The sequence below is a fragment of the Brachypodium distachyon genome, chromosome 2 (assembly GCF_000005505.3).
Source record: "Brachypodium distachyon strain Bd21 chromosome 2, Brachypodium_distachyon_v3.0, whole genome shotgun sequence".
Lineage (NCBI taxonomy): Eukaryota > Viridiplantae > Streptophyta > Magnoliopsida > Poales > Poaceae > Brachypodium > Brachypodium distachyon.
In genome coordinates this window covers 10,720,434-10,741,404 of record NC_016132.3, presented here as the reverse complement: position 1 = coordinate 10,741,404, position 20,971 = coordinate 10,720,434, and the positions used below count along the sequence as shown (strand labels likewise).

Genomic DNA, 20,971 nt, shown 5'->3' with positions numbered 1-20,971 from the left:
TCCAGCGTGGTCGGCGCACGCCGGAGAGCGCTGCCTAACTGGCCCTCCTTCGTTGGCCTCTGTGGCTGAGACGTGGGTCCCCACCACAGTGGGCCCGCATCGTCGGCGGTAGGCGTGTGGTAGGTTGCTCTCACGGGCCGACGCGGGAGAGAAGGCGGGGAGGAGTCATTGGCTCGCGGCTGCCACGTGAGGGGGGCCTCGGCCAGCGAGGCGTTTTCCCTGCCACGTGCCTGGTTCTGGTTGAACCTTGCTGTCGAAGTGCATCTTCGTGGGTCAACATTTCTCTTCCGCTCCGTACTGGTAGTTGCGAGACTTTGAAGCAAAGAAGATTCCGAATCCCTTTCTTATGATTTATTTTATTTTCGCTCTAAAATGTGTAGAGACATACTCTACCCATACGTCTGACTCCCTGTATCATGGCCTCAGCCCCCCGATCTGCATCCACGTCTGAAATCTTCATATTAGTAATTTTACAGAACAACACCGTCAGAGGCCTCTCTATTTGGCAAAATCATCTCACCTCACGTATCTTCTCCTAAATTCTATTCTCCACCAATCCATCAACGATTCTTCAATTCCATATCCGATTCTCCTAGATCCATCATCGATTCCTCACGGTCTAGGAGAGGATAAGCACGGCACGCCGCCGCGTGCTCGCGTCATCCTCGCTGCGTGCCCACGTCGTCCTCCTCCCAACGCAGAGACCAGGGTAGTCCTTCCACGGCACCTCCGTGCAGCCTACCATCTCTGACGATACCAAAGGCGGACGACCCAACGATTGCAGCGGCCGGTGGATCGATTTGTTAGGACGTTAATGGGCGCCGGCTTGGGATTTGTTGGGGCCCCCTGCATCGTCCTCCTTCAGTAGAGCTGCGCAACAGGAGGATCATCTTGTTAGGCTGTTCATGGCCCGATGGCGTGAGGAATCGTGAAGAGATTGGGGAGGATGAGAATGTGTCTCATGAGGTGATTTTGGCAAATGGAGACATCTCCGCGGTCTGTTTTCCGTAAAATTACTAATGCGCCCTGCTAGGCTCCTTGGGGTGGCCCGATCTTTCGGTGAGAAGGATAACTACGATTTGGGCGGGGTTGACTCTCACGATACGACTACACCGAGCACACGCACGATGCGCCTTAGAAATCGCTGAACCAACTCCGTGTGGTTATTGACGGAACCGAAGGCACCATCAACTTGAACACGAAGTTCCAATCCCTGCTATCAATCGAGAACAAATAAGAATCGAGATAAGACAATCTGAGATTGCAGATGTAAAGGAAGTACAATAGTCTCAAGGAGACGAGTAACAAGGTGGGGTTCCGTAGCGGTTCTCTAGCAGGTCTAGCCGAAACTAGTGGGAACTCGAAGTTGCAGCAATGGCTAACATATCTAAACAAAACCCAACCAGCCAAAGGGCTAGTCTTATATGGAGTGGGAGGTGGAAGAAAGCTAGGGTGTCAGATCCCAAGATGGGCTGGTCTGTTACATGGGCTTGGGTCCATAAGAAGTGCAAGTGGCAGCCCAAACATCTTTTCTCTTCCCACGACTTTAAGTGGCTGCAGCTTCTCGTATTATTGTGGTAGTTGTTGCACCATTTCCTTTCTTATGCATGTCGTCGTCCTAAAAGTTCGACTCGCTCAAATCCCTTGTGTCATGGCTTGGTTCTTCATTCCTAATCAACATATGGGCATCTGATTTAGGCAGCATCATATTCTCATTTAGATTGCCAATAGTACCAAGAAACGAAAGTACCTAATAATTGAGTTGGCGCGCGTGAGCTCTAGTAATTAGTCCATTTATCTCAGTACTTGAGGTGTAGGTGCTGCAGTTGTATCATTGTTGGTATGTCCTCATCAATTACCACGCTGAATTTTGCGACGTTAGATGAAGATTGGTGGCTTAGGATATCTCGGATGCATGGATGCACCAGGTGGGGTGGATTCACCTGATACGATGCCACATTTAGAAAGATTATGAATGTTTAAAATGATATAATTTATATAATCTAGAATCTAATAGTACTAGTACTATAACATAATTGTTGTGTAGATTTGTATGAGCAAGCATAATCCATCATGAATAGTGGACTTATGGACATATTTTCTTCCTTTTCTTGCATGCCACATATGGACATATTTACCAAATTAATGTTACTGGGCTGCTCCTGGTGTACGTCTCCATCAAATTTTGTCAAAGACATGCCTCTAGCTATCTACCCATCTCCACGATAAGCGAGGCTTATCGATATTTGATTTAACGGATTTTTTTTTCTTGATTTCATCGACCCCCGCCTCGTTCGTCCGTCCTGGTCATCTTCTACTACAACCGAGAAATCCACATCACAACAATTCAATGCATTTCCATGTTCGTCGCACAACCAGAATTTTTAGGCCCCATTTTACATTTTGCTCCGGTTCCTCAAATTCCTAGATACGACCCTGTTTACAGTAATGATTTTTTCTATCTTTCCAGGTGATTATTATATTGGCTATGATGCGTTTCTTTGCCCGTTTTGGGCTGTACTAAACTGTCATGCAGTCGTTTTTTTAACGGATGATACATCCGCTTCGGTGTATTCTAGAAAAAAAATGATTGGCTGTGATGTACTCACTCCATTCCTAAATATAAGACGTTTTAGATCTGTTCCATGTTGGACTTCCTAAAATTTGATAAAAATAATACCGTATAAAAAATTATCAACATCTACAACACTAAATTGGTTTTATTAAACTGACAAAACTGAAAAACCTTATATATTTGGAAATAGATTGTCTAATGCGTTTCACTTCATTTAGAAAAAACAAGAAAACATATTTACAATAGGTCATCTCTTATTGCCTTATCTTACAATTAATGGTTAGATGAATAAAATTAAATAAGTAAATGTTAAGAAAATGTGAAATCTATTACAATGACGAATTTGTCTTTTTTGACTTATCATTCTTGTGAAAAAATCGTCGTTTAGCTAAGAGAAAGCTACTTTTTTTCATTTCCCTCTCTTTCACACATCCTAAATGACATCGTTAAAAAAATACTAACGTCACCTCATTATACACATCCTTAATACAATAGAAAATACGCGTGGACTGTCATGGCCTCACGAGGAGAAAAGCCGGCCTTTTTTCGAAGGAGCCCACGAAGAGAAAAGCCGAGTACCGAGTGCAGCCATTGGCCCGTTGCGGGGATCTGTTTGGCACGGAGCCGAACTATTCGAGCGTCTGATTTAAAAAAACAAAAACTATTCGAGCGTCCATGCCTCCATGCCCAAACACGGGTTGTAGTGGTGCCAGCGGGACCCACTGTCATGCGTACAGAGCCGCTCTCTCCGTCCTTTCGGAGAACGTGTCCCCATCAATCAAAAAAAGAAAAAAACGTAAGTATACCCAATGGGTTCCTCCGTGGCACGAAAGCGGATCCCTCATGTGAAAGCAACCCTACGTGACACGACAGCCGGGCTCCATGTGTCATACGAACCGTACACGCTGTTCTGAACCGCCTCATACCAAGGGCACAACTGCCAAATCACAAAACAAAAGCCAAAATAAATAGGCGAGAAACGGAGACCAGAGAGAGAAAATAAAACTCGTCTCCAACTCGACCCTCGCATCGCATTTCCCGCTTTGCCTCCCCCTCCTCCTCCCCCCTCGCTCGCCTCGCCTGCCTCGCCGCCGCCTCTCGCGTCCCCTAGGTTTAGGGTTTGCGCCGCCGGCGACCCGAGTCAAGGCGGGATCATTACCTCGTCACCGGTGAGTCTCCTATCTCTCGTCAAGCCCTAACCATCTGATCCTTGTCTGCATGCCTCCTCTGGCCGGCCGTATTGACGCCGAGTTCTCCCTGGTGTGGCTTGTCGGGATCGCATAGGGGTGGATCTAGTTGTCTTCGGGTGGGGTGAGGAGGATTAGGTTTTCGGTGTGGCATATCCGGTTTCTGTTTTGCGGGCGCATGATTTTCGGATCTAGGTTTTCCTTGATGTATTGGCGTGTGGATCTGTTTTTTCAGCTTTCGTGGATTGTTTTAGGTTTTCTTAGGCGAGGGAACAGATAGATTATACTGTTGCGTCGATTTATAATTGGGATGCCTAATTGGTAACTTAAGTGACTTGTTTCACTGAAATTATGGTGAAATTGTTATCTTTTCTATAGGTGGTAAAATCAGGTTGATACAAACTTCTGGGTTTCATGATGTGGGCACCTACCTGTTATGGATAAATTCATGTTCTACTTCCCAGAGCTGATACTTACGCTCGCAAAAAAACCTATATTTTGTTATGTACGCAATAAATTCTATGAAGTGGTTCTGGGTCTTGGATATGAATTTTGCCTGTTCTCTTCGATTTTGGTTGTATACATGTTAGCATCATAGAAGGGTTCAAATTTTGGACACACCTGACTAATGTTTTTGATCAACTTACTTTGAGAAGACGACTAACTGGACACGTCGATCCTTTGGATGTTCTATACTTATCTATTACTATCTGTCACCATGATTGCCTTGCTAGAACTAGAATGCCGATTTTGTCTATCAATTCTTTTTCTTTTGAGAACCTTTAAAGGGCAGGGTGCTCCTGCAATTCATAACGAGGAAGATAATTGGCCCTGTTTATAAACTTGACCAAACCATACATGAATGCGCTAAAATCATCAATTAGAGAGGATGGAAACCTGTTGTTTAATTGTTATATGGCCAACCTGGAAAATGAGACCTTTTGTTTAATTGTTATATGACCAACCTGTAAAATCGGAAGACTTGATTGGATGTTGCCTTCCAGCTTAACCAATTTAGACCTGCTTGATTGTTATTTTTCTTCTGGAAGGGGCTGGTATTTAGTTCATCCCCCTCCAAAGTTGGGACTTAATACCAGACTCCCCACAAAAAATACAACATCCCAAGCAACCCCTCGGGAGAAGGTCTCGTTAAATGTTTCATATCACCTAACCTGTTAATGGAGTTTACCTTGCTGTATATTTTTTATTTCATGAACTTCATTTATCTCTGTGAATTACATTTGTTAATTATTCAGTAACATTCTTAATATTACTGTTCCAGCCAAGTTTATACACTTCAGTAGAGTGAGAGACGTTCCATTCCTAATTGTCAACTATATAGGGATGGAAATGACCCCTGAAGTGATGTATGGACAAAATGTTTATGTTCCTGCTACTGGAAACACATACCCATATGGTTATGCAGGTAATTTTGAACTTGCAGCTGGCTTGCCTTACGCTATCTGTTTACGGTGCAATCTTTTTAGCTGTGCCATCAGATTGTGATACGTAGTTCTATTAAATGCAGAGGTTGGATCACATCTGGACTGGTATAACCACCATAACTCTGTCGGTTATGAGGCTCAAGATGTTTATTATCCGGTTAGTGCAAAATGGCAAAGTTCTTCAGTGCTTGCTCTTTCTATCTTTGTGCATTTTTAACATGTATGATTCTCTTGCAGGGTTTCCAGCCTGAAGGCACACAATGTGTTTACTATGCTACTCCTGACAATGGTTCAGTTCATCCTTCCTACAGCCCTTACCCTATAGATCCTTCTTTCATAGTTGATAGCTCATTTCTGCCACAAGAATATGTCGCTGATAGTGATCCTACATGCCAAATGGTCCCCTCATCCTATTACATCCCATCTGTTCTTCCTTATTCACAAGATGGTGTCCTAGGAAACACAGCCACACCTCTCCATCCATCAAGTGTTACATTCATTCCAAGTATGCCAGGTTATGTTGCAACGTCAACAAACCATTTACTACCTTCGATTGCCCCTATTGTCCCGAAAAATGATGTTATCCTGAACCCACCAATACAATCCACAATTGTCTCTTCAAAGCAGTTTCAGAACCATACAATGGTACCAATGGTTAATAATCCACTTCCAGTGAAGCAAGAGCTTGCAAAAGCGCCAATGGTGTCTGTTCGACCTCCTCATACTTCACAGGTAGACAAATGCACAACTTCTTGTTGGACTTCATTTCAATTGTTCTCTTATGTGATGTTAGTGGTTTAGCATTTTAGTAACATTGTCAAACTGTTTTTTTCTCGCCTGTTATTTGAGCACAGTTTTGTAGCAGATTGAGATATTTTTCCATCAAATATGTATATATGTTTTAAGTACAAATCATAATTTTGTACTGGTGTTATGTTTTTGCTTGTTATTTGAGCATAGTTTTGGGCCAAGCACTTTCTTTAAAATCTTCTTACGGTTGATATCAGAATTGGTTCTTACTTTGCCCGTTTCTTTTGGTGTTGAACTTATGTATATCTACTCTGAGCTGACAAACATTGTTCTCATGATTAGGCATCTACAGATACATTTGATAGGGCTATGCCAGCTATCAAGCATTCACCAACGGCTAAATTATCTGGAGACAATTGTGCTGCATGTGTTGGATCTGATCCTCAGAAGTGGGCTGCAGCTGAGAAATTTCAGCCTACTCCCAAGTCGAGTGGTCAGCTGAATGAACATAGTTTTAGTAATACGGAGAAACCCAGTGGTCAAAGGTCATCAGCCGTAGTTGCAAAATCCTACACATCAAGGGTTATTGTTGGCAATTCAGATGGGACAATCCTTATAAGACCTGACCAGTATAACGGCAATGATCTCCGAGTGGACTATCCCTATGCAAAGTTCTTCGTTATCAAGTCAATAGGCGAGGCTGATATCCACAAGTCAATTAAGTATGGTGTATGGTCAAGTTCCTCCAGTGGAAACAGCAAGCTGGATGGTGCATATAGGGATGCTGACAGAATAGCTAGGAGGAACTCTACAAAGTGTCCAGTTTTTCTGTTCTTCTCGGTGAGTAGCTTTAACTTTTCAACCTTCCATCTTTGAAAATATTGTATTTTGCTTCAAGTTCAGTTATTAATCTGAGACACGATTTATCAGGTGAATGGTAGTGGCCACTTTTGTGGCATGGCTGAGATGGTTGGTCCTGTTGATTTTCATAAGGACATGGACTTCTGGTGCCAGGATAAATGGAGCGGTAGCTTTCCTGTAAGATGGCACATCATCAAAGATGTGCCTAACTATACGTTGCAACATATCTTGCTGCAGAACAATGAAAACAAGCCTGTCACACACAGCAGAGATACGCAAGAAGTAAGTATTAGTTATAACATTACTTTTGCTGCAACCCATCCATTTACTGCATATGCTGTGTGAAGCCTGTTTCTTTCCATGAAATTCCATAGTGAATACCAGTTTCAATTTAGTATATCAAAGTTTGTTTATTCGTTCTCATGACCTATGTTTGAACTGCAGATACCGTACATTCCTGGAATATCTATGCTCAAGATCTTGAAGGATATCAAAGTGAGGGAGTGTCTATTTGATGATTTTATGAGATATGAAGATGATGAAGCAAGAATTAAGCAGCATAGATGGTCCAAGTTGAGTCATAATGCGCCAGATTTCGTGCCTGTCTCTCACCAGAGAAAGGATGCCTCTGACCCTCAGCAGCCAAAATTAGGCAGTGTGCTGTTAGACAGAACGGCAGAGATACAGAATGTATCGGAGAAGCCACATGACTGTTGTGTGACCAAACATCAGGATCCATGCATAGAAGCTGTTGAGAAACAACTCCCTAGCGAGGATGGGAAAGAAAATGGTCATCAAGAAAACCACTGTAATGGCAAGCAGGGTAATGAAAAAGTGGCAAAAACTTCAACTACCCAGCCACAATCTTTAACCTCGAAGACAAATCTGGATGGGAAGCAACAATACTGGAAGAAGGTGGAATCCCCTAGACAGAATCCTGATGGTGCTGTACATGGATCATCAAAAGTACCTGGAAAGCATATAAATGGAGTTAAAGTTAGTCCGGCAATTGTCAGTTTGGGGACACCTGAAGAAGAAACAATTGTTACCAAAATTGGTTCTCTTACTATCAGTTCCAAGGCAAGGAAGGCGGACGATACAAGTCACTTGGTTGATGTTCTGACTATTGGCTCATTGCCAATCAGGGTCAACAAATCTGCTGTGTAGTTGGGAGTTCTCTTTTTGCGAACGTTGTCTTCTAATTCTTGCCGTGCTCCAGGTATTATTCCTCGCCGGATGGAAGGATGCATGTCTGCAGTTCAGTGTTGCCCAAGTTGAAGGGCAATGAAAAGGAGAAAAAACCAGTATTTTAGATTTTAGTTTTTTCTGGTCAAGAAAAAAGATCGACAATTTTCCCAACAGTTTTGCTCTTTGTTCTTGGATAGAATGGAAATGACAGTGCAAGATGTATTCGCCTGAACGCTTAGAAAAAAGAAGAAGATGAAAGTAACTGGGGACTTTGGATGTCAGGTTTTGCCCCCTCGTTGCACATGTGCTCACTCCGAATGCATTGAGAATTGAGATACTCCCTTTGTCGTGTTGCCCTGAAGTCAGACGGGCCAACTATCAAATTTTGTTTGCTCGTACTGCATTAGGTATCGCAGACCTGTTTTGCGTGTTTTAATTTAGGACTGAAATCGAGTGTCGCCTAGTCAGACGAACTCTTTGGAGGCCAGATTGGTTTGATGTGCAATGTTTCTTCAAAATGCCGCACATCAAATGTACTCCCTCCGACCAACAGTACGGGGGCTTACTTCATGAATACGTGACTAATGTCATCATAATCATAATCAAATATCTTTAATAATTATATATTAATAGAGTAATTTGTGGTCAAAGCAGTGGCAAAAAAAAGTTAATACGTCTCGTCTCCTATTGTTGTTGGACGGATTTAGTAGAATTGTCTTTATTAATCAAAAGGAGTAGCCGCGCATATCCAGACGGTGCTGTTGCCTACTGTACTTCTCACCCTACGCGATGTGATGTGCGGAGCCGATGGACCTGCCGCGTTGATCCTTCCCGACGGTAGAAAAACGTAAATTTTCTGTATAGGAAAAAGAAGAAGAAGGAAACGGGTCTCCTGTCGGTGCACCTCTCGGCTGGGCCGAGATGCAGTCGTGCACCTGCCGAGACGAGCGAGCTGCCTTCCCACGCCGATCATGGTCGTCACGCACATTTGTGGCCACCGCTCGTTGTGTAGACTTGACCTTCACATCTGTGCCTGTGTGGTCTGGACGTCAGGTCACCATGCCAGACAAGGATCCCCCTCCCCTACTACACTTTTTAGCATGTCCGATACCGAAACCTGGCTGTCCTAGGCGGCTGGGCGGAGCACAGGGATCCGTCCTCGCAGCCATGAATGGCCGAAAGAAAGACGCTTGCAACCAACTGTCGTGTACGCCAGCTCAACCCGCACTCGTAAGCAACGGGTCCCAAGACGGACCGAAGCGTACATACACACGGATGATGGACTCACCGGACAATGGTCCTGGCCCGGCAATGCCTTGTACGCGCCCTCTGTTGCTTCCTGGCCGCGCCCTCGCACCTAACCGACGCTTTGTTTGTCCACAGGGGCCGATGCCCCGTCGCCGTTGCACCGCAAGCAGGGGGTCTCGATGGATCATGGATCCGGGTAGCGTCCCGCGGAAGCAGCACCTAGCAAAGAACGAAACGATCCCCTTTTGCGGTTTCTTTTCTTTTGCCGATCCCACCACTTTGATGAGATGTGTGACAAGCCATGCATCGCATCGGTCGCATCTCTCCCAAAGGACACGGAAGGAGCGAGACCCGTCACCTGCCTACATATACGCTGGTACACAACCACAAACACACATTATTAACACATACGCTTCCACCGCACACTTGGCGAGTCCGTTGGCTAGATACCCGGGCGCGACCGAGCGAGGAAGCAGAGCAAAGGACCTGGCTCAGAATACTACCGCTCGGGTTGTTAGTCGGGTGCGAGACAGACGGAGAAGAATCAGCTGGGGGGATAGATGACCAGCGGCGGCCTGATGAACGGCGGGGGCAGCAGCGTGAGCGCGGCCAAGATCAGCCTGCGGCTGCAGTACTACGTGCTGCTGGCCGCGGTCGCCGCCGTGCTCGTCGTCGCCTGCCTCAAGTACATGCCGGCGGCGGCGGCCGTGGCGGCGGTCGGCGGCTACGGGACGGCCTTCGTCGGCGCCGGGCAAGTCGCCGTTGCCGGCCGTGCAGCCGGGGATGCCTGCAGCGACGACAGAACTGCCGCCCGGTCTCCGGTGGTGATCTTCAACTTCGGGGACTCCAACTCCGACACGGGCGGCATGGCGGCCGCCAAAGGCCTCAACATTAACCTCCCGGAGGGCCGCACCTACTTCCGCCGCCCCACCGGACGGCTCTCGGACGGTCGCCTCGTCATCGACTTCATCTGTGAGTTACCAAAACTCGATCCCCATGATTTGCTAGCTTCAGTTCCTCTGCTAGCTAGCTCTCCTCTCTACTGACGCTAACGTTTAACTGTCCTTTGACGACCGCTAGATTGGCTCATTCCAGCTACAGTAAAAAAAAAAAAGTAGAACTCACACACACTAGCTACTTTTGGGGTCTATTTTTAAATTTATGGAATTTGAACAAATGTCGAGTTTAATTCATTGTTTTCTGTTTACAGAAAGCAAAAATATGATAAAGTTAAGTAAAAAAGCTTTAGTGACAGGATTTTTTTTCGTTCAATTCCAGCCGACTATGATCTTTCTTCCCCATGCTCTCTCCCTGGTCCCTGCTCCTTTTTCCTCTCCGGCCAACCTAGTGGGCTAGCTTCGTGGGCAGACACCCAAAGTCACTGAGCGTCGGCCGCAAGCTCCCATATTTAGAGCGGCGGAGGAGGAGACTATGATCGATGATCTTTTTGTCGAGACAAAGAGAGGGATAGAGGGGTAATACCGGTGGTTGGATAGAGATCTAATGACTGAGAGGGTTGACAAAATTTCCAAGTAAATGTACAATCTTTTCATGTCACATTCTCTCCGATCCAAATTAATTGTCGCAACTTTGTATAGATATGCATGCACCTATACACTCAAACGTGTCTAGATATATGCGTATCTAGACAAAGATGCGACAATTAATTTAGATCGGAGGAAGTATAATATACTCAAATTCCCTTATACCTTATAATAGAAATCATGTATTTTCATATGTATAGATATTGTAGTATTTTCAAATAAAGACACTCGACTAGTTATTAGCAAGTCCCAAACATCAAAACATCATGATAAGAAAAGCAATGTGAGATCTTGGACATGTTAAAAAGGAAAGACAGGGAGTAATGGGGAAACCAATAGTTTATTTAAGAACAAATAAATCATGATCACACCAGTGTCGCCCGGTGTGGACAGATCTAAACAAGAGTTGCGTTTGTTTCTTTTTGAAGAAAGTGGGACTACATTTTTTTTTGAAACTTTGAAGAAAGGGCAGCTTTAAAGACAGTACCTAAGAAAAGTAAAGCAAGATCATAAACATGTTTAAAAAGCAATGAAGCGAAAGGGACGGGTACAAAAGGTGAAGATGACACGTATATATGTTGACAAGCGAAGCATCACCTATAATGGGATCACAAAGGTGATTTATGCTGTAAGATGGGTACTCCACATGTAAGCTTGCACATAGGGGAACCGTCCCCAACAGGGACAAATCATTGCCTCAATATCTTGTGGCGATTCACCACTATTGCACTCTGCATATATGGCGACGGATACCTTTTTCTTGGTAAAAGGATTTCTGTCGAAATATTTATTTGTTGATGATACCATTTAAATTTCAGGTGAGAGCCTGAACACGCCTCATCTGAGCCCGTATCTAAAGGCGCTGGGCTCGGACTTCAGAAACGGCGTCAACTTTGCCATCGGCGGATCGACGGCGACGCCCGGAGGATCCCCCTTCTCGCTGGACGTGCAGCTGCATCAGTTTCTCTACTTCAGAACCAGATCTTTCGAGCTCCTCCACAAAGGTTTGTCGCTCACGATGCCCACACATTAATTAAGAGCTGCTTTGTAGAAAGTTGCTTTTGAATTATGAACTGATAAGACAATGGCAACGACAAACAATTAGTGTTTTAGCAACTGCGGGGAAATGTTATGGAGGAAAGAAATGTTTTAGCTTATTGTGTGTGTGACTGTGTGTTGGCTTCGGTTTACATGTCGCTTTTAGAATAAGAATATTTTGGCTTACTTACAATATAAGATTGTTGAGCACTTGTGCTGAGACTTGACTTAAGCAGAAGCTTATTGCACTGATGGTCCCAGACTATCCCAACATGGGCAGTAGCACATGCTGTATACGGTATACATCATGATTGAACGTTTAAAATGAAGGTACATGTTCCCACCTAATTCACAGCTAGACTCTTAGAGAAATAAATCAGTGATATTGATATGACACTGCACACAAATTTTGTCATGTACTCGTATGAATATTCAGAGTGTTTTGTCTTGAGCTGCAACTGCAAAGTCAGTCTTACAGAAGAATACTCCAGTTCAGTCTACTCCCCAACCAATACAGTATAAAGTAGAAAGAGAATCTCCAAGACAAGAAAAATAAATAAAACGCAAGTGTTACAAAAGCTTTGATCTGATTGATTGGTGTGAGATGCGATGCAGGCGAGCGGACCCCGATTGACCATGAAGGATTCAGGAACGCCATCTACGCCATAGACATTGGGCACAATGACCTGTCTGCCTATCTCCACCTTCCCTACGACCAAGTGCTCGCCAAGATCCCATCTATAATTGCTCCCATCAAGTTCTCTATTGAGGTATAAAAAAGAACCTAAATGTGCTTCTGTTCTCTGAGTACTCCATTAAGAAGGACAAACTGTATAGTATTGACACTTTTTGCATGTCAGACTCTGTACGCGCACGGCGCGAGGAAGTTCTGGATCCACGGGACGGGGGCGCTGGGCTGCCTGCCGCAGAAGCTGTCCATCCCGAGGGACGACGACAGCGACCTCGACGCCAACGGCTGCCTCACCACCTACAACGCCGTCGCCAAGGCCTTCAACGGGAAGCTCTCCGAGTCCTGCGGCCTGCTCCGGAACCGCATGGCCGACGCCACCATCGTCTTCACCGACTTGTTCGCCATCAAGTACGACCTCGTCGCCAACCACACACGCTACGGTGCGTACATAACAACTTCATTCTTCTTTTTTACTTTCTTCGTGCAAGGTTTTGCTCTGTTCTTGAGCAAAATATATATGCTTATTGGAGTTTTGTTGTGTGCGTGTGCAGGGATTGAGAAGCCCCTGATGGCGTGCTGCGGGAACGGCGGCCCGCCATACAACTACAACCACTTCAAGATGTGCATGTCGGGGGAGATGCAGCTGTGCGACATCGACGCCCGGTTCATCAACTGGGACGGCGTCCACCTCACCGAGGTCGCCAACTCCATCATCGCCTCCAAGCTGCTCACCGGCGACTACTCCAAGCCCAGGATCAGGATCGCCAGCCTTGTCAACTCCACCAAACCTCATCACGATGGCTAGCCCTCCTTAATTCAGTTCATTGCTTGCTTCCATGGCACATGTGTACTCCACTGAGTTGGTTTAATTCTTCTGGCTAGCTAGCAGAGGCGGTGAGAAAGAGTGACCAAGCTGGCAATTAACCTGCAGCAATCAGTCAGCTACTAGCTTATCATTTTCTCAAATCTGAAAGGTGCACGGGCCGGAGGAATAGGTAGAGAGTTGACGGACAAAGGGACATGGCTGGTGTTGTGTGGGGGGCTTTGAAGGTGAGGCGTTTACACCTTACATACATTAAACATGTGACGTGTGTAGTTCTTTACAAAATTGACCAAGAAATGGAGTGCGCATCATTGTTCTTGTAATTATTTCTTGGACAAAGAACGCACAGCCGGCAGACGTACAGACGGAGATGAGGCTGGGCTGGGAAAAAAAGCTCGAGGCTGGTGAGCTGCTCGGGATCGACTCGTATTTTCGCTCGATTCGAGATCGACTCGAAACTAAATGAGCTGCAGAGCTCGGTTGAAAAACGGATTGAGTCTGAGCCAAAACTCTCGAATTTGACTCATCATAGCTCGAATTAACACAATAAGTATGTTAATTTTGTAGTAGAGTGAAAAAAAATACAATATCCTTTTTTGGAATGAAATGGATCCGTTGAGTCCTGTCACCGCTCCAAGATCGCAACATGTGCAATTCGATACATTTATGAACTATTGTGCTCTTTTTTATTCACTTTAAATATTTGGTGTGTATGAACCTCTGCTACCTTTAAATGTTAAGTTTTTATTATGCTTTTTGTGTGGTTATTGTTGTTGAATTGTGTTGTGGCCTAAAGTCTCTGGCTTAATAGCGAATAAATACTCATGTTTTTTTTAAGAGAAAGCCATCATGGCAACTTTATTGATTTGCAAATAAACTTACATCATTGGCGAGCAAACCAGAAATAAAAGGCGGTGGATCCTCAAGCCAAACAATGCGCTGAGATCCAATCGCGTGTCTAGCTAAACTATGAGCTACAACATTACTCTCATGGGGACAATGTTCAAAAACGACATGGGTAAAACCCCTAGCTAAAAAAGCACACTCTTCATAGATAGCTGTCGCGGTGCCAATCGAATTACCTGCATCTTGCATCACCTGCACCACTTCAAGCAGTCGCTGCTAACGACCAGTCTCGAACAGCCAATCTGTCCAGCAAGAGCGAGACCTTCTTTAACTGCTAGAGCTTCTGCAGTAGGGGCATCTGCGATGTTCATAATGCCAAGACAACTTCCCGCTAAGAACACACCATGATGATCCCGAAGAACAGCACCTGTAGCTCCGACACCATCATCTGCAATAAAACTAGCATCAACATTGATTTTAATGTAATTTTCCTTCGGCTTTTCCCAACCGTGTCGCCTGATACCAGTCTTCTTTTGCCTGGCTTTATAAAAGTTCAAAGCCATAGACGAAATCGCATGTGCAGAACGGGCTGGTTAAGAAATTGATTCACCACGGCGTCGTTCCCACCAAGCATACCAAATACCAACATGCAGTAACAAGGAGCTCCTTCAGGGCAACATCCAACAAAGGAGCCTTTGCATCGTTCTGGAGTAAGAAAGCTTCCATAACTTCAGATCCCGTTTTGTCGACAGTAGCAACTGAATTAATGGACTCCAACATCCCCAAGTTCTCCCATATCTCAGCAACTCGGGAGCACTTAAAAAATAGATGCATTGTATCCTCACAAAAAAATGTTGCACAAGGGACAGGTACTACTAGGAATACTATGGCGATTGGCAAGAACACAGTTGCAAGCAATCGTGTCATGCAGCAAACGCCAGGTAAAAATCTTTACCTTAGCCGAGACCTTCAACTCCCAAATCTTGGACCAGACATGATTTACTTCGGAAGCACTCTGGCCATTAGTGTGAGCAATCTTTCTACCAGGTTGATGATTCCACTCTGTGTGATAAGCAGATCACACAGAGAACACACTACTCTTTGTATTGTTCCAAGACACAAAATCTTCCATCATATTAACAGCCAAAGGGATCTGCAAAATGCGATTCACATCAACAGGAAGAAAAAGGTCCGCAGAAGCTCTTCATCCCAGGCTCCGGAGTTAGGATCAATAAGTTCCGAGACTCGGGTGAAGACAACATTACCACGGGCAGCAATAACCTTCCTAGACGGGCTGTTAGGGATCCAAGGATCATTCCAAATATCAATGCTAGATCCATCACCGACTCTCCAAATGTATCCCTTCTTGAAAGACTGAATCCCAGCCCAAATACTTTGGCACGTATAAGAAGAGCCTTTCTTCAGTTCTGCCTTTAGTAAATCACCCGAAGGGTAATACTTTGCCTTTAAAACTCTGGCACACAGGGAATTGGGCTCGCACAAAAGACGCCAACACTGACGAGCGAGCATGGCCAAATTGAAACAAGGCAAATCTCTAAACCCCATACCACCTCTTTTCTTGGGGTTCCACCACGCAAATCAGTGCATATGTTTCTTGTCATCATCATCTCCCCACCAGTAACGGGACATTGCATTTGTGATCCCTTTAGTTACCTGCTTGGAGTATTGGAGTGAACCAAGAATTTTCTAAATTTTCATCAGAACTCGAAAATGGCTCGAGATCGACTCGAGACCGTTACGAGCCGAATGTGAACTAACTCTGCGGCTCCACCTGCAGCTCGAGTAAGATTGAACTCGCTCGTTTTGTAATATGAGCTGAGTCGAGCTCAGTGCAGCTCGCTCAAACTCGACTCATTTGCACCCGTAGCTGGGAGCTCGTGCAGATCGAAGGGGATTTGCAGAGCGTTTCCATTTGCTAAACTAGTCTAACTTCTCCCTAATTAGCTCATCAAAGGCTCTCCTAGGTACCTGTAATTTTTCCAGGACGCAGGGGTCCGTGTATATATGTGGACGGGACACGGGAGGGCACCCTTTTGACTGAACCGGTTCCGGCCGGGTCCTTCCGGGTTCGAAAAAGAGGCCACACAAACCGAATCTAGGGCTAGCTCCTCAGCCGGCCAATACCATGGGGGACGGCCGCCGCCGCCGCCGCCGCCGCCGCCGCCGCCGCCGCCAACGCAAGCAGAATCCTCAGAGCAAATCGGCGGCGGAGGACAAGGCCGACGCCATCCCGGACGAGCTTCTCTGCCTGGTGTTCCTTTGCCTCACCTCGCCCGTCGACCTCGTGCGCGCCGCGTCCGCCTGCAGGCGCTGGCGCCGCGCCATCGCGTCGGACGTCTTCCGCGTCGTCTGCTCTCAGCACGGCGCGCCACCCTCCCACGTCGTTGGCCACTACAGCGTCGACGAGCCCCTCCTCACCACGCGTCCGCCCGGGCGCTATCCTCACTTCGTTCCCTCCTCGTCAACACCTTGGAAGGAGGTCGTCGCCCCAGGGTTCCTGGAGCTCGACTTCCTCCCGCCGACGGAATACGGCGAGTCCAAGTGGGAGCTGGCCGACGTCCGGGGCGGGCTCCTGCTCCTTGCGCGCTTCAGCGCCACACACGACTTGGCGTCGCCGTTAGGTCTCGTCGTCTGCGACCCCCTCGCACGGCGCTACAAGACGGTCCCTGCCTCGGCGTGGTTCCGCGGCCGATGCTATTTCCTGGGCTCCTTCCTCCTCGACGGCGAGGACGACGCGGCAGGTGCGCGCATCAGCTTGTCAAATTTTAGGGCCACGTGCGTGATCTATCGTGATGGCATTGCCAAGGCGTACGCGTTCTCGTCCGCCGGTGGTGGCCGTTGGACCTCCTCCGCGCATGGCAGCACGGTGGTATTCCGCAACGACTACTGGACGGCCCCGGCGCTGGCCATCTTCGCAGGGAGCACCGCGGGGTGCGCCTACTGGACGGTTGTGAACCGTGATGTTGCTCTTGCTCTCGACAAAGAGGCCGGCGAGCTCTCGTCGTGCGTCTTGCCAGAAGCGCTCCGGGGCAAGCCTCCATCTCAGGATTACGCGTACGAGTTGCCTTGGCCACCTACCATCCGAGCTTGCTTATGATGGGCTAGCTGCCTTGGTGAGATCCGATTTGCTTTGCCGTTCGATGTGATGGTCATGGAGAATCAGTTGTACTGATATATTCCCTTATGTGAGCTTGTCATCGACCTACACCTCGCGTGTGTTCGTGATCGTTTTGTACTGTATTTCGGTTCATCGTATTGTTCTGTTGCTGTTTTAAACATTTATCTCGTCTTAAGCTTATGTTTTGTAAAACTGAACTTGTTTGTTTTAGAGAAGCTCAGCCGACCGTGAAGTATGTAAGCCGATTATACTTGTAATGATGGGGGTTTACCAATGAAGTATCAGCCACCACCCCCTGGGTGTCATCATACACACTAGGGTTTGGGCGCGAAGCTCTTGAGCTGTTAAAGCGCGCTGAGATTCCAAGGTTTGGCCCACCTGTTTGCTTCATGCACATATGGCCCCCTTTTAGCTTCTCCAGAAGTCAGCTTCAACGGAATTTCTGAGGGATGCTGGTGTCACATGAAGCTCCGTGAAGTTTTTTTGTCCCCTTCTTTTCAGCTTATGGAAATACAACTTTTGAGTAGAAAAAGACTGTGGTGCCCTTTGACATCAATTGCATCAAGTTTACTGTTAATGTCAATTTTGGATTGTTTTATCACAAAAGGTCTGACAATCAGATTTCATAATGCATCAACAAGTGACTCGTATTTTGGACTGAAATGCCCTTTGACATCAATTGCATCAAGTTTTACTGTTAATGTCAATTTTGGAATGTTTTATCACAGAAAGTCTGAAAATCAGATTTCAGAATGCATTGACAAGTGACTCGTATTTTAGAAAGCATTCATATATCAGAAACATTCATATTTCAGGAAGTATTCATTTCAAATAAATGAATCGTTGCTTGTAGAATCTGCGCGCACTCTGGATTATAAGTTTTCCTTAATTTTTCATGAGTTGTACATATTTACCTTATTTATTTTATATAATTTGCAGCATGTCTATGCCCTCCTGTTTTCCCTCAAAAAATTTGTGTTCAAATACATGAATCATTGCTCGTATTCAGAATCTGCACACACAGACATCACCAATTGTTCAAATATATGAATCAATGCTCGTATTTCAGAATCTGCACACACACATCACTAATTGTTCGAACAGAACGGGAGATAATAAATCGCAACATTGCTCATGTTCCAAGATCCAGGAAATAGCCTACACTTAATTCCACTACCTTCGTCTGCAGCATCAAAAGACATTTCTTTACCTTGCACTTTGGGGAGGAACATATCAGATGATTGGACGAAGAATGAAAAGAACAAGGGGTGGGGGTGCGGACAGGTCAGGCACCGACGGGGTACTCGAAGCAGCAGTAGGCGGGGACCTCAACAGCCTTGAGGTCTGAACTAGGTCTGACGACGGTTCTTGTTCTTCTTGACGGCCCTGACGGTGCCGTCGCCCTTCCTTCTGGAGGCGGTGAGAAAAAGTGACCAAGCTGGCTATAATTAACCTGCAGCAATCAGTCAGCTGCTAGCTATCATTTCTCAAATCTCAAAGGTGCACGGGAGGAATAGGTAGAGAGTTTACATACATGGCTTTCATTTCTTGGGGGATTTGAGGTGAGGAGTTTACATACATCAAACACGTGACGTGTCTAGTTCTGTTCAAAATTGATCAAGAAATGGATTGCGTAACATTGTTCGTGTAATTATTTGCCCATTTGGGCACTACAAGTCTAAGTCCCAAATGACTTCCTTGTATATATTCGGCCCCTACCGGTTTAAATTTTAGACGACTATGATTTCATTAAATCTAAGTCCATGATGATCATAAGATTTGATCGGATTTAAAATAAGAACCTTGCTTATGCATATTTTAGAAACTACACGCAACTCTAATTTGGTTTTGACCATGGTTGCCCAAAATTTTCTTTCATTTTTGTGTTTGAGCACATTAAAGTTGATCGGTAATACTACCTTTCATTTCCATATAAGATGTTGTACATTTTTCTGAAGACAAACTTCATAAAATTTTACTAAATCTATACAAATTATTCATGGCTTTGGCGAAGGGTTCGACCCGGAGATTCACGACGTCCGCTCCTACGTGCCCCAACCCATGTAGGTCGTGAACGGCAGCGGCATGCTGCGGATTACGAAACCTAGCTCAGTTGCACATTGTGATGAACAATGTGCAACTGACGCTCTCGGTTTTTTTATAAGATCAGCATTTTGTCGAATGTTCTTTTTGACAAATTGAAAAGAATCATACACAATCCCAATCCATGGATATTTAGGTAGTAGCTGAGTTGCATATTTTTTATTACAAATGCGCAACTCATATTCTTTTTAAATGGGCAGTGGCGTGGGGCATGGCGGCGTGATTTTTGAGCTTGATATTTTATGAAACCTATTGTAGTTGCCCATTTTGATGAACAATGTGGAACTCTTATTTTTCTACGGGAGTTGGTGGGGACGTTACGAAGCCTATTTTATGGCGCATAACCAGCTAGATAGTTTTATAATTCCGACAAGATATGTATCTTAGTAGTATATTTTTTGATATTGTAAATGTCTGTACATTTTTTCTATAATGTTTTTTGAAAAATCTAGAAACAAAGAATACTGCAAACCGAATTGTTTCATTGAAAAATTATCGGCAGCAAAACACAACGGGGATGGCAAAGAAAGGATCGCGTGCTAGTATCGTACAGATAAGCAGACAAGATCGTACTTATAGCAGCGCTTTTGCCCCATGTTAATCTCCCGATGCATTAAGACCGAGGAGGCTAGCTGCGGGACCTAGGTTGTGTTTGCTTCGGGAGCGAGGTTGAATGGAATGGGCCACTCCATTCCATTCCATTCATACGAAAGTGGTTTTACTATGTTGTTTGGTTTGGCAAATGGAACAGTGTCGTCGCGCGGGGCTCCGATACCGGAGGTGCGTGGGCACCACCGTTTTAGATTCGGCAGTGGGCTACGGGGATCGCTCCGGCGATCGCCGATGGGGCCAATGCGAGGCGTAAGATACACCAAGAACACTACCAAAGGCACATGCACACACTTTTTACTCAGATTCGGACCACGTTGCGGTGTAAAATCCTACGTCCTGTTTGTCTGAGCTTGTATTACCGAGAAATCGGCTATTTACAGGGTTGCCGGGGTAGGCCCCGGGTAGTCTCTTTTTGGCTAAGTGCTCTTTTCTACTTCGGGCTACTGTCGGTGTTGCACTAGGAGTCGGCTCTGTAAACGGACCAACGAACCCACTGAGGACTGAACTGAGCTGAACCTAACCCTTTGACCGTTGGCGGGGGTCCTCCTTTTAAAGCCAAGGGGATACCACAGGTGTCACGGTGCATGGTTTACAAGTGGCGAGCAAGGAGCTAGGGCAACTCCTCCTCGGTGTGCTGGCATGCATGCATGAGTGCCAACCCCGCTGCTAGGGGTCTAGGGCCTAGCAAATAGGACTGGACAGCCACTGTTCGCCTGACTAAACGGGTAACGCCCCTCCTGTCGGCTCCTTAAATGCGCCGTGCGCTTCACTCCTTGCCCTGGCGAAACTGCACACTGGGCGCCTGGCACGTGCCCACGTGGCGCCGTTGCTCTGCTCGCTCGGCCCCGTCCTCAAGGCGGGAACCTGCGCCCGGGAACCCCTCCTCCTGGCAAGTGACTTCCCGGGAGGTGCCCAGGTGGG

At 46.0% G+C, this 20,971-nt stretch overlaps 3 protein-coding genes across 4 annotated transcripts; all 3 read left to right on the top strand.

The window, feature by feature from the left end:
• Positions 1-3,571: 3,571 nt before the first annotated feature.
• Positions 3,572-8,389, top strand: LOC100822023 (YTH domain-containing family protein 1). 2 transcript variants are annotated; one of them, XM_024459728.1, is made up of 7 exons: positions 3,572-3,744; positions 5,105-5,188; positions 5,291-5,364; positions 5,445-5,939; positions 6,300-6,797; positions 6,888-7,100; positions 7,263-8,389. In XM_024459728.1, exons 2-7 carry the CDS (start codon positions 5,107-5,109, stop codon positions 7,983-7,985), a joined length of 2,085 nt encoding a protein of 694 aa, XP_024315496.1. In that variant the 5' UTR covers positions 3,572-3,744; positions 5,105-5,106; the 3' UTR covers positions 7,986-8,389. The 2 variants fall into 2 exon arrangements, with proteins under 2 accessions (XP_024315496.1, XP_003567640.1); XM_003567592.4 differs by having other exon boundaries at positions 3,573-3,744; positions 5,045-5,188.
• Positions 8,390-9,678: 1,289 nt separating this feature from the next.
• LOC100840202 (GDSL esterase/lipase At1g09390) lies at positions 9,679-13,973 on the top strand. Its single transcript, XM_003565683.4, has 5 exons — positions 9,679-10,226; positions 11,617-11,802; positions 12,452-12,606; positions 12,697-12,967; positions 13,079-13,973. Exons 1-5 carry the CDS (start codon positions 9,815-9,817, stop codon positions 13,330-13,332), a joined length of 1,278 nt encoding a protein of 425 aa, XP_003565731.1. The 5' UTR covers positions 9,679-9,814; the 3' UTR covers positions 13,333-13,973.
• A 2,300-nt stretch (positions 13,974-16,273) lies between these two features.
• LOC100839901 lies at positions 16,274-17,912 on the top strand. The gene has a single exon (XM_024459609.1). It carries the CDS (start codon positions 16,343-16,345, stop codon positions 17,312-17,314), a length of 972 nt encoding a protein of 323 aa, XP_024315377.1. The 5' UTR covers positions 16,274-16,342; the 3' UTR covers positions 17,315-17,912.
• Positions 17,913-20,971: the final 3,059 nt, after the last annotated feature.

Coding starts and splice junctions, on each gene's coding strand:
- LOC100839901 (XM_024459609.1), top strand. CDS start 16,343: ATGGGGGACGGCCGCCGCCGCCGCCGCCGCCGCCGCCGCCGCCGCCGC.
- LOC100840202 (XM_003565683.4), top strand. CDS start 9,815: ATGACCAGCGGCGGCCTGATGAACGGCGGGGGCAGCAGCGTGAGCGCG. Junction 12,607..12,696: donor CCATCAAGTTCTCTATTGAG/GTATAAAAAAGA, acceptor TTTGCATGTCAG/ACTCTGTACGCGCACGGCGC. Junction 12,968..13,078: donor CGCCAACCACACACGCTACG/GTGCGTACATAA, acceptor GTGCGTGTGCAG/GGATTGAGAAGCCCCTGATG.
- LOC100822023 (XM_024459728.1), top strand. CDS start 5,107: ATGGAAATGACCCCTGAAGTGATGTATGGACAAAATGTTTATGTTCCT. Junction 5,365..5,444: donor CTCAAGATGTTTATTATCCG/GTTAGTGCAAAA, acceptor ATTCTCTTGCAG/GGTTTCCAGCCTGAAGGCAC. Junction 6,798..6,887: donor CAGTTTTTCTGTTCTTCTCG/GTGAGTAGCTTT, acceptor ACGATTTATCAG/GTGAATGGTAGTGGCCACTT.